Source organism: Astyanax mexicanus, chromosome 17 (genome assembly GCF_023375975.1).
Source record: "Astyanax mexicanus isolate ESR-SI-001 chromosome 17, AstMex3_surface, whole genome shotgun sequence".
Classification (NCBI taxonomy): Eukaryota; Metazoa; Chordata; class Actinopteri; order Characiformes; family Acestrorhamphidae; genus Astyanax; species Astyanax mexicanus.
The window spans coordinates 38,526,830-38,543,577 of record NC_064424.1 but is presented as its reverse complement, the minus strand read 5'-3'; the positions used below and the strand labels follow the sequence as shown (position 1 = coordinate 38,543,577).

At 40.0% G+C, this 16,748-nt stretch overlaps 2 protein-coding genes across 3 annotated transcripts in view; one reads left to right on the top strand and one right to left on the bottom strand.

The window, feature by feature from the left end:
• The window catches only part of LOC125782511 (uncharacterized), a 51,795-nt gene extending 41,679 nt beyond the window's left edge, over positions 1–10,116 (top strand). The window contains exon 2 of the mRNA XM_049466770.1: positions 5,172–10,116. Within this exon, the coding sequence (XP_049322727.1) occupies positions 5,172–5,781 (610 nt within the window). The 3' untranslated portion in view covers positions 5,782–10,116. The remainder of the gene's footprint in view (positions 1–5,171) is intronic.
• Positions 10,117–11,678: 1,562 nt separating this feature from the next.
• On the bottom strand, positions 11,679–14,783 carry irf1b (interferon regulatory factor 1b). Of its 2 annotated transcripts, XM_007233928.4 has the most exons (9): positions 14,657–14,783; positions 14,053–14,144; positions 13,830–13,929; positions 13,516–13,727; positions 13,269–13,389; positions 13,041–13,157; positions 12,880–12,908; positions 12,594–12,726; positions 11,679–12,424 (listed from the first exon to the last, which is right to left on the bottom strand). In XM_007233928.4, exons 2-9 carry the CDS (start codon positions 14,137–14,139, stop codon positions 12,291–12,293), a joined length of 933 nt encoding a protein of 310 aa, XP_007233990.1. In that variant the 5' UTR covers positions 14,140–14,144; positions 14,657–14,783; the 3' UTR covers positions 11,679–12,290. The 2 variants fall into 2 exon arrangements, with proteins under 2 accessions (XP_007233990.1, XP_049322726.1); XM_049466769.1 differs by lacking the exon at positions 12,594–12,726 and having other exon boundaries at positions 12,310–12,424.
• Between the last annotated feature and the right edge of the window lie 1,965 nt (positions 14,784–16,748).

The window sequence follows — 16,748 nt, the reverse complement described above, 5'->3', positions numbered from 1 at the left end:
CTACCAACCACCCATCATGCCCTGGACAGCCGAACCCTCTGATATTCCCGCAGTTGACGATTGGATGCGTCGGAGCGAGGAGGTGTGGGAGGAGACTCATAGGCGCATTGAGACTGTTCTACAGCGACAGAAACAGCAGGCAGATCGCCTGCGCCGCGAGACCCCCCTCTATTCTCCCGGGGATCGGGTTTGGTTATCGACCAGGGATTTCCGGCAGCCAGATATGCATAAGAAGCTCTCAGCTAAGTATATTGGTCCCTTTAAGATTATCAAAAGAATTAATGAGGTCACTTATCGTCTCGACTTACCGCCTCATTATCGTGTATGCCCTTCTTTTCATGTTTCTCTGCTAAAGCCGGTTATCCCTGGTCCATTGGATGAGACTTCGCTTGGGGCACCTCCTCCTCCTCCAGTGGCTATGGAGGGTGGTCCAGTTTATGCAGTGGAACGATTATTGGACTCCAGGCGGAGAAGGGGGACCCTGGAGTATCTTGTGGACTGGAGGGGTTACGGACCGGAGGAGAGAAGCTGGGTGCCGGCAACTGATGTTCTGGACCCTTTGATGGTGGAGGACTTTCATCGGTCTCATCCGTCCCGTCCTGCACCACGTCCCAGAGGTCGCCCTCGGAGAAGGTCTCCGGTTCCACGAAGGGGTAGACGTCGTGGTTCGGACTCGGTCCATTCCCTCAGTTCCGTCCGCGGCTCCAGAAGGGGTCGTCCCAGGTCCAGGGTCTCCGTCCATCCCGTTCCCGCTTCTGGACAGCCTGTCCAGGTTGCCACTGGGGGTGATGGGGTTGTTTCCTTGTGTCGTCCTCATCCTTTGTTACCTTCGGACTCTTTGGAGGGGGGTACTGTTACGCAGCCTGGCTCTCCTTCCACACTACCGGACTCTATTTCCCAGAATTCCCCAGATTATGACACCAATAATAACCCTTCACATTCACCCAATCACGTTACGCTCCGACGCTCTGATTCACCTGTTTACTAAATTACTTCCGGTTCATTCTTATCTAGATTCTGTATTTAAGGCATCCATTTGTAAGGAAACACCGCGAGGTATTGCCAACTCATGTTGCGTACTAAGCGTTTTCTGGATTACTGTTTTTGCCTTCTCGTTACGACTCTGTGTTTGGATTTTCGGTTTATGTCTTTTGTTTTGCCCTTGTTGGATTTGGTATATGGTTGGACTGTTTTCCGGTTTAGAACTTGGACTGTATCTTTGACTACGTCTCTGGTCATCGGTGAGATTATTGTTTGTTTTCTGTTAGCAGAACCTGTTAACCTTTCTTATAATAAACCTGCCTGTATTTTTAACTCGGCTCGCGTCACTCCTCTCTACCTGGCGTTTCAATATTGCAGCGCCGTTCTGACACAAGCTGATTAATGTCAGGCTCCAGTGAGTTGGTTGCAAGTCTGAGCACCGCCTGTAGGTTCTCATCAGTTAGTCTTGTCCGCAGGGGAGATTTATTCAGCTTCATCAAGGAAAACATCTGTTCACAAATGTAAGTGCTTCCAAACATGGAGATCCACTTCTGTGCATTAGCAAAAAGGTTTGGAAACTGTTCCCTGTCCAAGGATTGATAAAACTCTAGGAGAGGCATCTCCCTGTGCTTAGTTCTCATTGCAGTGGAGCACTTCAGTTCAATTATTTCAGGTTGTAATTCACCAGGTACAGTTTCAGTATCTACAGAGAATGGATCAGCAAGTAGTTGGAGTGTAGCCTGTTCATTTCTGAACTGCCCAAATCTTGCACTGAATGCCAGCTTCAAGTCTTCAAGTACACAGCTGTGTCGACTCCAGTTATAGTTCTTGTGAGCAAAGGCCTCTTGGCATGTAGGAAAATGTGTCAGATTTCCTTTCTTTAACTGGGTTGCAAAAAGATTCAGTTTCATTTCAAATGCACAGACAGCCTCAAACAAGTGGCAAATCAATCTGTCTTTTCCCTGCAGTTTCAAATTAAGCTCATTTAAGAGTCCAGTTAGGTCTGTCAAAAAGGCTAGATCAGCAATCCAGTCAGTGTTTTCCATGACCAACGTGTCCTTTCCCTTCTGCTCTAGGAACAGCTTGATTTCATTTCGCAGTGCAAAAAATCTTTTCAAAACATTGCCCCTACTGAGCCATCTCACCTCTGTGTGGTAGATAACATCCCCGTAGGCTGCACTTATGTCTTCCAGAAAAGACGGAAATTCTCGGTGTTTTAGTGATCTTGCACGGATGAAATTAACAGCAGATACAACAAAGTCCATTATCTCTTTAAAGTGCAAATGTTTTCCACACAGTGCCTCTTGGTGAATTATGCAGTGATAGTGTTTAAGTTCTGCTGCTTGGTCTGGTCCTAAATGCCTCTTCAGATGTCCTATAAAACCATTCGTCTCACCAACCACGGAGAGGGCACCATCGGTTGTTACAGCTGATAGCTTGCTCCACGGTAAATTCAGGTTCTCCACTGCTGTTTTAAATGCATTGAAAATTTCAAATCCAGTTGTTCTACCATACAAGGGCACTAATGCTGCAAGTTCTTGATAGACTTGGCAGGTGCCAGTGACACCACGGATGAATATTGAGAGCTGTGCTGTGTCGGTGTTGTCTGTGCTCTCGTCCAAAGCAGCAGAAAAATAAGTGACGTCGTTTATCCTGCTTTGTAACTGGCAGTATGAATTACTGGACAAATCAACAATTCGCAGCTGAATGGTTGTTCTCGAAAGACTAATGTTTTTAAATGCATCTTTGGCCTCTGGGCAAATGACATCACAAGCCTCCAACATACAGTCTTTAACAAATTCTCCATCAATAAACGGGCGAGCAGATTTTGCTACGAGGTTAGCAATCCTGTAGCTAGCAATGGTACAGGCTTCGGACTCCTTTCGTCTCTTTTCAAACACGCCTTGTTGACTCACCAGTTGCTTTTTTAGTGCTTCAATCTTTTGCTTTCTGTCCTCACCTTGGAGATCGGCGAGTTTTGGGTGTTTTGTTTCGTAATGCCTGCGTAAATTATATTCCTTTGCCACGGCCACGCATTCCAAGCACACCAGACACGAGAAAACAGCACTGCTTGTTTCATAAAAAAGTACTTGGATGTCCATTCGGGGTTAAATTTCCTATGTTCGAGATCCACTTTTCTTTTTTTACTCGTATTTGGTTTGGACAAAGACATGATACTGCTGAAGTAAGTCGTATTTTCCTAATTTAGTCACCTTTTGTTTATGTAGTCCCAGTTTTTGCTGCCGAAAAAAAAGACAGAATTGCGCGATTCAGCGGTGATGGCTACGGGCGGGAGATTAAGTTAAGTTTCGGAACGTCAACACTAGGCGGCAGTGTTCCGCGATGTCATCAAACTTCCCAATACATTTAAAGTGACAGCATTATTTATTTAAAATGCATCAGCACTTACTTTAGCGGCCGGACTGACAGTTTATGTAGGCCCGCGGGCTGTATCTGGCCCGCGGGCCGTATGTTGTGCACCCCTGATATAGACTATATGCTGTCTGTGTCCAGCTGGTCATATCTACATTACTGCAATACTTATATGATTGACAATAACACAAGTAATAGTCATGAATTCTCAGTTGCTAACTTACATTAACAAAAAATTTAGTGTTATGTGAGTTTGATATATGTAAATTGCTTTTTTTGTGCAGTTAGTGTAAAAATATCTGGTAACAGTATCTGTTTGTGGCGTGTGCACAGAAAAGGCTTCTTCTGCATCACTCTCCCATACAGACTCTACTTGTGCAAAGTGTGCTGACTAGTTATACGATGCACAGTGACTTCATCTGCAGCAAGATGATGATGTAGGTGTTTGGAGCTCTGGAGGTCTGTAGGTTGACTATGACTGTTCTCACCATCCTTCTCCTCTGATTATCTGAGATTTTTCTTGTTCTGCCACTTCAGGCCTTAATTAGAATTATGTCTGTGGTCTTTTCCTCACTATGTTCCTCAGAGTGGAAAGTGACAGCTGAAATCTCTGAGATAGATTTTTATATTCTTCCCCTAAAACATGATGTTGAACAATCTTTGTTTTCAGGTCATTTGAGAGTTGTGTTTTGAGTCTCTTATATTGCCACTTTTCAGAAAAGATGCAAAAAGGAGCAATAACTTGCAATTGGCACCTTAACCCTTTCTCATAGTTGGATTCACCTGTGTATGTAGATCAAGGGTCAATGAGCTTACTAAACACATTTGTGTTGCAATAATTAGTGCTAAACTTGTTTAAATCAATAAAACAACAAAGGTGCCCAAATTTATGCACCCGCCTAATTAAAATGTTCAGTTACCCTTTATTTTCACTCAAATACATTTTAAGAAATTGGAAACAAAGGAAAAAAAATGTAATACATTTTTTTTAAACTGACATTTAATATAAATGAATAATGTATACATGTACAAAAAATATGAAATTCTAAAAAGACCATTAAAAATGTTACACATAAAAAGTAAAGAATTTATAAAATATAAAATAAAAAATACTATGAATAAAATGAATAATAATAAACTACAGGAACATAGGAATCAAAATAAAAACATAAGAATAAAAACTAATCAGATAAATAAATAAATAAATGAAAATTTTAAATAATAAGAAAAAGATAAACTCATTTACAAAACTAATTTAAAACAATTGCACGCTTTGTCATGTCCTGGTCTTGTCTCATGTCTCTGTGTGTTATTCCTACGTTACCTGTGCCCCTCTGTGTCTCCTGTCAGTATTTTTCCACCTGTGTCAATTTGTAGCTCTGCCCCCAAGCCCCAGGTGTTTCCACTTCCCTTGTGTGCTATAAAGCCTTCCTTTGTCTCTTGTCCTTCGTCGGTCTTTGCACCTTCCCCTGTTGTTTTGTCTCTCTGTGTTCCATAGCTTATCTCAGTGTTTCCTTGTCTTCTATAGCCTTAGTCATTTGTTTCTCGTTTATTTCTTGTTTTCTTGTTTATAGTTTATTTCCTTGTTTATTTCTAGTTTCTTCCTTTATATATATATATTCCCTGTTTATTTATTATCTCTAGTTGGTTTAGTTTAGGTTCTCTGATTTGTTTTGTTTATTGGTTATTTGTGTATCTTTGTTTCATGTTACTTGCTCCTTGTTTACTTGTTATTTATTTATTAAATTATTATTTATTTTCACCCTACCTGCACTTGCGTCTGTCTCCTCGTCTCCCTGCCTGGTTATACCTGACAGAAGACCAGACCTTACTCCTGCTCCAGTGAATGCGGTCCCAGCCGCTCCTGCTCCAGTGAACGAGGTCCCAGCCGCTCCTGCTCCAGTGAACGCGGTCCCAGCCGCTCCTGCTCCAGTGAACGCGGCCCCAGGCGCTCCTGCTCCAGTGAACGCGGCCCCAGGCGCTCCTGCTCCAGTGAACGCTGCCCCTGCCGCTCCTGCTCCAGTGAACGCGGCCCCAGGTGCTCCTGCTCCAGTGAACGCTGCCCCAGCCGCTCCTGCTCCAGTGAACGCTGCCCCAGCCGCTCCTGCTCCAGTGAACGCTGCCCCAGCCGCTCCTGCTCCAGTGAACGCGGTCCCAGCCGCTCCTGCTCCAGTGAACGCGGTCCCAGCCGTTCCTGCTCCAGTGAACGCGGTCCCAGACGCTCCTGCTCCAGTGAATGCGGTCCCAGACGCTCCTTCTCCAGTGAATGCGGTCCCAGCCGCTCCTGCTCCAGTGAAAGCTGCTCCTGTTTCCGCTCCTGTGCCAGTGACTCTTGTCCCCATTCCTGTGTCAAGTCCCCTGTTCAGTTATCGTCTCTGTCCAGAGTCCAGTTTCCTTGTTCTGTCTCTGTCTTTGTCCTGTGTCTAGTTCCCTGTCCAGTTTTTCTCCTGACCTGTCATGTTCTTTCTGGCCCCTCTCCTCTTCCGGCTCCTGGGGTCCTGTTTTATGCGCCCCAGGAGTTGCGCTTTTGGGAGGGGCTACTGTCACGTGCTTGTCCTGTCCCTTGTCAGCCTCCATGTTCTTCCCTTCCTTTGTTTATATTCAAAGCACATGGCTCTCCCCTTGTCTCCGCCCATGCCTTTAATGCTCCCACCTGTTTCAATTTGTAGCTCCGCCCCTTCATCAGTGTTCACAGGTGTTTCCCATTCCCAAGCCCGTGTGTTTGAGCATGTGGTCGTCTGGTCTTGTGTGTGTGTTTCACGCCGTCAGGTTGCTGTTTCTTTGTTTTCTGTTTTATAGTTTATTTTTATGTTAGTTCCAGTAGTCCTTTCTCTTCCTGTATCTTGTCTGGAGTTTAGTTTTTGTTTATTGTCTATGTAAATAAATACATTACCTGCGTTTACGTCCGCCTCACGTCCTGCCTGCTGCTGCTAACCTGACAGAATCTGTCAGGAATACCCAGGCAGGGAGACGAGGAGACGGACGCAAGTGCAGGTAGGGTGAAAATAAATAATAATTTAATAAATAAATAACAAGTAAACAAGGAACAAGTAACATGAAACAAAGATACACAAATAACCAATAACCAAAACAAATCAGAGAACCTAAACTAAACCAACTAGAGATAATAAATAAACAGGGAATATATATATATAAAGGAAGAAACTAGAAATAAACAAGGAAATAAACTATAAACAAGAAAACAAGAAATAAACGAGAAACAAATGACTAAGGCTATAGAAGACAAGGAAACACTGAGATAAGCTATGGAACACAGAGAGACAAAACAACAGGGGAAGGTGCAAAGACCGACGAAGGACAAGAGACAAAGGAAGGCTTTATAGCACACAAGGGAAGTGGAAACACCTGGGGCTTGGGGGCGGAGCTACAAATTGACACAGGTGGAAAAATACTGACAGGAGACACAGAGGGGCACAGGTAACGTGGGAATAACACACAGAGACATGAGACAAGACCAGGACATGACACGCTTGATGTACCTAGAAACTGAAAAACTTAAAATGATTCAGTGTTTTCACTGGTGCACTGTAGCTAAAAGCAGATTTTCCCAGTTCACTAAAAACTCTTTGTACCTGACAGCGAGTCTGATAATTACTGGTATTAATTAAGATTAGAGAAGAGATATTAGCTGGCAAATTTTTTATTCAAAGAATTATTGCACACTTTCTATAAACCTATAAACTTAATTTCACTTCTCAAATATCACTGTGTTTCTCTGTTATAATATATTAAACTGAAATTGTTGATCTAAAAAACAATGATTTATAAAGAAATACATGAAAAATTATCAGGGGTGCCCAAACTTTTACATACCACTGTATATATACCCCAAAAACACTCATTCTTCTTTACCAGACTGTGTGCTCAAAACAAGGAGCAGTTAATCCAGCACAGGGTTACTATGGTGCAGTTTCCAGCCATCAGGGAAAATGAATAACTTGTTTGTATTGCCTATAATACTGTGACCACACAGTCACCATCATATAAACTTAACTGAATACTCAAGGAAACGTATAGTCCTGGTGAGCAGGAGAGAGGTGTGTAGAGACACACCTATTATGCCAATAAATGATGCCAGGAGCCAATAAGAAAATAATCACCAAATGTTAAGTGAACCTTGCCGTATTTAGTCTCAGCTTTTTAATTTAGTAACAATATGGGGTGGACTGGATTTTTGATTGAAACAGTATTTTATGGTTAAAAATGTCCTGCAATATTAGACCTTTTTTTTACAGTGCAGCAGTAGAAAGTGTGGTGTTGGAATAATTCCTACATGATGCCTAACCACAGTTCTAATATGAAAAAGTTTGGGCATCACCTGTAATGTTCAAGATTTTCAAGAAGATTAGCAGCAGTTATTTGTCCAGGTCGTTCATCTTGAGGAAGATGTGTAGTTGCTGCAGAGCCTTCTTGATAACAGTTGCAATGTTATCTGTCCAGGTGAGGTCGGCAGAGATCACAACACCCAGGAACCTGAATGTGTGGACCCCCTGCTCACACTTGCTATTAATATAGAGGACGACCATGTCAGTTATACAGTAATAACAGTATTATTACAGTATTTCATGTATGCTAAAGTCCTGAGACATGTCCATGTCTGAGCCCAGCTATGCACTGTGAACAGGTGTACATATGTACAGTAATTCTTACTGCTTTTTTATTATAGCTACAGTGGTGTGAAAAAGTGTTTGCCTCCTACAGATTTTTTTTTGTTTTTGCTTTTTTGTCATACTAATATTTTTCAGATTATCACATAAACTTAAATATGAGCCAGTGATAACCTGAGTAAATATATATATTTTTAAATGATAATTTTATTTATTAAACGAAAATAATATCCGAACCAATCTAGCCCTGTGTCAAAAAGTGTTTGCCCCTTAACCTAATACCTTGGTTGTGCCATCAAGCTTTAATGATAACTGGCAACAAGTCTTTTACACCGCTGTGAAGGAATTTTGTTCCGCTCTTCTTTATACAATTGTTTTAATTCAGCCACATTAGAGGGTTTTTGAGCATAAGCGTTTTGTGTACATTTATGCCAAGCATCTCAATCAGACTTTGACTAGGCCACTATTTATTATTTTTTAAGCCATTCAGAGGTGGACTTGTTTGTGTGCTTTTGATCATTGTCCTGCTGCAGAACCCAAGTACACCTGAGCTTGAGGTCATGAACAGATGGCCCGACATTGTCCTTCAGGATTGTTTGGTAAACAGCAGAATTCCTGGTTCCATCTATTACAGCAAGTTGTTCATGCCCTTTTGGGGTATTTTGGTAGGCTGGTCATTACTGGGAAATTTCACCAGTGTTACATGTTTTCTCCATTTGTGAATAACAGCTCTCAGTGTGGTTCTCTGGAGTCCCAAAGCTTTAGAAATTACTTTATAACCTGTTCCAGACTGATAGATGATTAATGACTTTGTTTTCTCAACTGTTTTTTAATTTATTTAGATAATGTTTTTTTTTTTTATCTTTTATCTGCTTTATGTTGTCAGACAGGTTCTATTTAAGTGATTTCTTGATTCTACAGGTCTGGCAGTAATCTGGACTATGGTTAGTAGTGAAATCTAAATCAGCTTTCCAAGAAGTGTAAATAATCACAGTTAAGTGCAAACACTTTTTCACACAGGGCCAGATTGGTCCTTTAATAAATTAAATCATCATTTAAAAAGTGATTTTTATATTTACTCAGGTTATGTTTGTCTGATACTGAAGTTTGTTTAATAGTTTGAAAAATGCAAAAACACAAGAAATCTGTAGGGGGCAAATATTTTTTCACCTCACTGTTTATGAATGATAGGTTTATAACCCATTCCAAGCTCAGACCTGATAGACCTGTTAGAATATTACACCTAAAGATCCATATATACTAGCAATAGAGTATGTAATAGGGCTAAAATGGCACCTGTAGATGGAATCATGATAATTTATAGCAAGAATTGGCGTTTTAGTGGGCACTCTAAAACCTATTTTCCCCACAGAAAAAAAAAAGTTGTCAATAGGTTTCGTCTCACTTTTACCAATAATATGGGCATTTTAACTCTGCCTTTTAAACCATGGCTTGCCCCCTTACCAGTGTGAAAAACCTTTTCATTGGTTAAAAGCTTTAAAATCATACAAAGCTTATTTAGAACTGTGAAATGTCTTTGTTTAATGGCGTAGCTGCTGTGTTAGAGAATGAGCTGCTTGTCATATACAGGAATTGATAACCACTGATAAAGATCATTGTTTTTTACACAGTTAGTCTGGTGGAGGTGTTTGATGATGCCGTACATGTAGGTGACATTTTTTGTTTTCTTTATTTAAATAAAAAAGCAGCTGTATGTGAAACCACACTCACTCTACAGTTGTAATACATCATAACTGGAATTATTTACTGCAGAGGATCCATAAACCAGAGGACATGTGTTTAAAAGCTTGTTTTTTACTGAGAGTCCACAATACTTAACAGCTCATTTATCATCAGTCTGTAGTACAGACTCCACACCGAGGAAAGTACAGCCTTTTATAAAAATCATCAACAATTATGAGAAGTCAGAAGCCTGCAAGCTACTTTAGATGTGATAAGTCTCAGTCTGATAAAGCCATGTCTGAGTGTGTTCACAAATATTCCAGTCAGTCAGAGATTTTTTGGACGGTATGTATCAAATACAAATGTATAAAGTTTTTGTTTATCTATTTGACATGATGTAACTCTGTGTTAATCAACAGTGCAAATAAAAAAAACTTCTGTACAAAATCAATTTCAAGTGTGTAGAATCTAACTTTTCTGTACTACTTATTTATTATTTATATACTCTAATTAATTCATTATCACTGTAATTCTTTAACACCACAGGCTATCCATTATCAAACTAAAACTTCCAAGTACCACTACAGGTCATTGAAATGAAACATGAATGTGCCACACACACACTTATACAGTAGGCTAGATGGAGCATTTATTTTGCCAGCAGTTCTGCCACTTGTGTGGAATTTGTCCACTTTTGTCATTTGCAGGCTAGCATAGTAAAATAATCATTATTGTTGGTGAGTACAGTAAACATTCTGTGATATCCTGGAAAGCCTAAGACAGAGGAACATGACAGGATTGCAGTTTAGTGAACTACAGAGTCTACATGACATCCCATTAAATCCTAGATGAATTATTCAGCTATTATTCTATTATATGGTTAATCATACCTTGTTGAATTCCACAGGGGACAATTACAAGGCTGTAGTTATGAATAAATGTGTTTGTAAAAAAGTATAGACTGATATATGTACTATGTTCTTAAAGCAAACAAATCTAATGTTGTAAAAATGGAAAACTTCATGGATTTCTATCATGAATAATTTCATCAGCAAATGTTCTAATGTAATCTGGGATACACCTTGGTATGCTTTATGTACCACCACTTTTCACAATCTGAAAACAACTAATCATTAACATTTTACATCCTTTGCAACAGTTAACATTTTTACATCCTAAGATTAGAGTGGGGTAAAAATGCATAATATTAATAGCATTTTATGCAAATTTAGGCATCTTAAAAAACAATGCATTTAGCATACACATATACCTACAGTACTCTGATATATGGTATATATGTGTAGGTTTAAAAAAACATAAGAATGTATTAAATTCAGTGGTGTGCAGTAAGGCCCTTCTAATCCTTCAGAGAAGGGGTGACAATAGGTGCATGTAAATCACTACATAATATTTCATCAGGAAATATATATTATAGTTATTGTAAACTATAAGCATATATTTTATGATTAATTAAAATAAAAAACAGCAACTAATTCCTAGCATTAGTCTGCGTTTTTTCAGTTGCTACAGGACTCTTATCTGACTGACAGCAGTTCTAACCAATCAAAACTGCTTTTTAAGATGGCTTCTGCCCCCACATGTCTGCATCACCCTTCTGCTGATTTTTTGAAGAGTGTAGTAATGAGTATATTAGGAAAGTTGCAGGACAATTCAACCAATCAGATTCATGATTGGACGGGGGACGTGTTGCAGAAGGGGTACCCACTATATTAACTGCATGCCACTGATTAAATTCCATTATAGCTAATACATATTGTCACATATTAACATAAATAACAGATATGTCAACGATCAATTGTCTAGCTTCAAATTAGGGCAAGCATATTTCAGCCATATTTTAAAAAATACATACATACATGTGTTAATATAACAAAACATCTCAAATTGAACAAACGTTATGCTATACTTCATGCCAATAGATTTCTGTTACATGTAAAGCTTTAAGATTGGCACTAATGTAACTGTGTGCAAGCATGAGAAATCACAAGAAAGTTTATTTTTCATGTTTTTATTAAAAAATATATACACTATATACACATATGGTTTAAAGACCTTTCACCCAAAACACAAGAGCTTATTGTAGTCTATTATCTTGTAAAGTTTGCATAAAAACAAATATGCTCTTAACCCTGAATGTGTAAATAACGGAACCTGTCAAATGTCACATTAAATGAGATTAAATTTGGATATGTATGTACAAGCTACAAATCTTGAAAGCCAAGTAAGGAATAGTAGCTACTACAACAACACAGCAAAAGCACTGAAAACTAGCACTGATTTTTACATTTTGTATGTGGGATTCTGTTTACATCTTTACAGCTACTAAAAAGTGTTGGGTTGTTTTGTGACAATGAGCTACAGTACAACTGTGAGTAACCTCAGTGAAGTCCATCCTAGCGTAACTGAAGTAAGAGTCTCTTTCAAGGAAAACATCAGACGTGCGAGATGATGGGTCTGTTGCCGTCCTGCAGGTTTTAGGATACGGGCTCTTTTGAGAAAGGCTTTGGGTGATTTAAGTTCATGGTTGAGGATAGAAAAATGTCTCCAGGTGGAGAATGTGAGGTCAGATGCAGAAAGTTCACACAGAGTTTCTGTCAGTGTCTCTCAGAGAGGACAACTGATCTGTGGGAAGCTGTTGGTGTGCTGGTTGCTGTTCCACAGTTCTGTGTAGCTTAGCATGTCATCACTGGGAAAGCCTGAGCTCAGTTCTGTGTAAAATCGCAGCTCTATCTCCTCACCTGCAGGAATACAAGATGTTTCACATTAGTCTTGGAAGCTCATTCAAACACAATGTGGTGATCTATCTGATCTCATTAGACTAAGGCCTCCTAGTGAGTTACTTTCATTAAATCACCAAAAATCTTATCTGAACGTGTGCTGGTAGACAACACATAATGCCTTATTTACCTGAATTATCACTCCACTGGCTCTCTGGACTGTGGAAAGATTCTGCCATGCCTACTTCATTGCACAGGAACCCCTTTCCACTGCTATTGCTTTGTAGCCACTGCGTGCTATCAAGTTCCAATTGCCGTGTAATCTGCAGGAGCAAAACAGAAAATTTGTAAGCGCTCGCCAATTTTACAAATGCCTGGAAACAGGCCTTTGGATGAATTACAAAACAAGGGTATTCCTGACAATGAAAAAGCACAATGGACAGACGAATTTGACATAGAACCAAAGCCAGACTCACCTCAACAATAGCTTGGTTTTCCTCGTAGTCTGTGAATGGCAAAAAAAAACACATGGAATAAATATGAGAATATGACCAGTCATCATTTGATAGGACTGTAAAAACAATTAAATGTTTTTTATTTTTATATACATAAGAAATAATATAAATACTTATGTTACCTGTTGAGTGAACTGGTGAAACTTGAAACCTGCTGGTGTAGTCGTTTGTGCTGTCAGGGCCAATTTCCACTTCATAGCCGGAGCAGTCCGGCACCTCAAAACTGGAGGGAGCGGTGCCTTAAGAGAAGAATGTCCACATTTAATAGGGGGCTCTCATCTATCATAGAAGACATTTAATATAGCCGTAGATATTACAAATTAAAGAGGGTTTGCCTCTGAGGAGCTTACTTAGATTCTCAGTGCTGTCGATGGTGTTCTCCTGAGTGATGGTGTCCTCCTGCTTGCTGTAAGTTGTCTCTCCTGTCGATGATTCATCTATGTTCATTGTCTCCTGCTTCACTTTCGGTGCCTGAGGAGGTAAATAGTGCATGTGAGTTTAAATTTTACTGCCCCAGTGCTTGCTTTAATTGCTTTGTTATTGTTTGTTAGCCTGGTGCCATTACTGCACCTTGCCACCATGGCGCCAACGCCTCACCTTTCTCCTCCTCCTGCCATCCAGGGTTCCTGACAACCGCTTGCCTTTGTTCTTCATAACGTGCAGCATGCGGTAAACCCGGACAGCCTCGCAACCTTTGTTGATGCTTTTGTCTTTCACCTCCTCGATGTCTGGCAGGGAGTTCATGGCACAACGGAAATTGGCTTTCCAGGTTTTGGGATCGGGTTCGGTCACCCCCTCCTTAAACTTGCCTGCAGGCGAGGAACATATTCAGGTTAACAAATAAAGATCTTGCCAACAAGGTTCAAGGTCCTTTTATAGCTATTATATTCTTGCCAGCAGTGGCACCTCACCTGTGTGAATGGCCCACTGTTTGAACAAACAAGCGTCTTTGTCCACTTCCCAGCCGTGACGGGCAGCGTGCTTCCAAGGAATGGAGAACATTTTCTGATCCTGAAGAAAACAAAAACAATGCCATGAGAGGAATACTGTACATGATACTAAGCTCACGAGGGTTTAGGCAGTGACTAGTCTTAAATATCAACAAAAGCACTTGAAATCTCCTAAATATTCTACCTTGTCCACCCAAACGAGTCCAGCGATGGTGTTGGAGTCAATCTTATCCTCCAGCCAGGGTCGCATGCGCATTCTGGACACGGGCATGATTCCTGCAAAAGTCCAGACAGGAACTTGAGTTCAACTTTTTACAATGCCTTGCATGCTTAGCTTATCATGCACAGCAGATCTGGCAGTAACAATGGCAGTAATAATCAGGGAACAGGGAAACACAGTCTCTGTAAATATTTCTATCCTTAAGATATTAAATTACTAATGTATATTGGTAATAACTCAATGCAAACAGCTAGTACTTTACTATGGGATTCCGTTAAAAACACACAGTCACAAACTGTGCAGCCTCAAGTTCCAAACAGCCTACGCTGTGAGAGTGAGTGTACTCCTGCACGCACACGCCCCTTTTCCGGGGTAGCATGTACAGTATAGTGAAATCGAGCCTGCTACAGATACAGAGCAGCTGCAGCAGCACAAGGGCAAGCTGTATATATGTACGTGTGTGTGTGTGTGTGTGTGTGTGTAAGAGATCTATATTAGCTATAAAACACTTTTCTAAAATAAAACAATAAAAACAGCCATTTAAAAATAAAAAAACATTCAGACTCACCTCGTATTTAATCCGATTTATAACGGAGAAGAATGTTGAGTGATAATGTGTTGATAATCCGAGTTCAGCCTGAACTTCTTCTCTCAGTGGAGATAGGAGTGCTTTGCTGGGAGCTCGCGGTGCGCTCTTCTTTTATACACAGTAGAGAGGGGGGGGGGGGGGCTTTCCCAACGTAATGTTTTGGCAGCGCGGCGCGCATGCGCAGTTCCACTACCATGCAGGCGCTCTCAGACTGAAGCAGCATGATTTCCGAGAAATCACGCTGTTAAAAGCTACACAGCTCGAGAAGTTTAGGGGGTGATGATGTTTGGGCTTGGCTGCATCTTACCCTTACCACCACACAAGCGCACGCGCCGGCACGTAAACAGCACATGCACGCGCATATTTCTGAAAATTTTAGCCCATATAAACACCCGTCTTTTTTGTCTCTTTCGCGTAAAAAAAAAATCTCCCAAAACTGCAACTTTACAGGAGATGCAAAAAAAAACATTTTTAATAAATTCAGTTTAAAACTATACATATATTTTTTTCAGTCCATTTCAGCATAAAATTTGTAAAGAACTTTAAAGAACAACTGCAACTTCACATTATGTCACATGAAAAGCCCTGCTTTATTTACATGTAACTTATATGCAACATAACTGATGCTTATTTATATGTTTATTATGTGTGATTCATATTTTATGTATATATGCGTTCCATATATGAATATTATTTTGGCAGCAAGCAATTAACATATAATTCATAAAAGTATCTAATTTCGCATAAATACTAATCTCATTTTGATCTAATTGATATTAGTGCTGAAGTGTTGAATGAAGTGTGTATGCTGTCTGTAGAGAAGGGTAGAATCAGGTCAGATAAAGAAAGCAGCGGCTTTCCGGGAAATGGTGCAGATTTTTACAGAGCCGATAGAGGGCGCATCTGCGCTGCTTCACTGATCTGAGGGGAGTTTTTACAGTAAAGCGGCCTGTTTATTAGAAACGGATGTTTGGACGACCGGCATTTAGAGAACGCAGCCTGACCCCAACCCTACACACTTTCTACAGCTTACACACGCATATACCTTTCATTATTATTATTATTATTATTATTATTATTATTATTATTATTATTGTTGTTGTTGTTGTTGTTGTTATTATTATTATTTCAAAAATATATTATATAAATGATGTACTGTGTAAATCTCCTCAAAAATAGTAAAAAAAAAAGCTTAGAATTAGCATTCTCCAGTTCAGCACAGCAAACAGACGCTGTTCGAAATAAATTTTAAAATGAATATTAAAACCCCATGGTAAAGTCGATTTATCACGGGGGTGTCAGTGAATCTGTGTGTGTGTGTGTGTGTGTGTGTGTGTGTGTGTGTGTGTGTGTGTGTGTGTGTGTGTGTGTGTGAGACAGTAGCCCCGGGCGGTGGGGCGTGGTCAGGGCTGAGGGAGGGGCGGGGCTTTCCTGTGGGATTTCTGTTCTGTAAAGCACTGGGTTTTCCCAGAGCGCAGCCAGCGATATTCCCCACGAAATCCCACTCCAAACTACAGACCAGCTCAGCGGATATTAAGACCATGTTGTACTTTGTCATTACATGTCGCGGAGTTTCTAAAAACGTATATTAACAAAATAAACAATGGAACCCACTGACACTGCTGATAAAAAGTCAGATTTTTTTAAATATTAAAAGTTGAATATATAGAATTCCCTTATGTGCAATATACTTATGTCATATATTTTATTTAATATATTTTAAAATGTGACACATGCCGATGTAATGTAATTGTCCATTTTCAAATACGAAACACATATTTTAGCTATAAATCAAAATATACAATACTAAGTACCAGTACCAAAAGTTTGGATACGCCTCTTCTCATTCAATGTGTTTTCTTATACAATGTTATTTTAATATTTACGACATTAGCTATAAAGGAACACATATGGAATTATTTAGTAAAAAAAAAATCGTTAAAACAGAATATGTTTTATACGTTAGATTCTTCTAAGTGGCACATTTGTCTTTGAGGACAGATCCGCACATTCTTGGTATTTTAATCTCAGTGTCTTCATGAGGTAGAGTTACCTGGCACACAAGAACAGT

Bases quoted from the DNA above. Each gene is read 5' to 3' on its own strand.
- irf1b (XM_007233928.4), bottom strand. From the start codon at position 14,139: ATGCCCGTGTCCAGAATGCGCATGCGACCCTGGCTGGAGGATAAGATT. The intron at 13,390-13,515 runs GTGAGGCGTTGG...TTACCTCCTCAG, and splicing joins ATGGCAGGAGGAGGAGAAAG to GCACCGAAAGTGAAGCAGGA. The intron at 12,425-12,593 runs GTAAATAAGGCA...GTATTCCTGCAG, and splicing joins CCAGTGGAGTGATAATTCAG to GTGAGGAGATAGAGCTGCGA.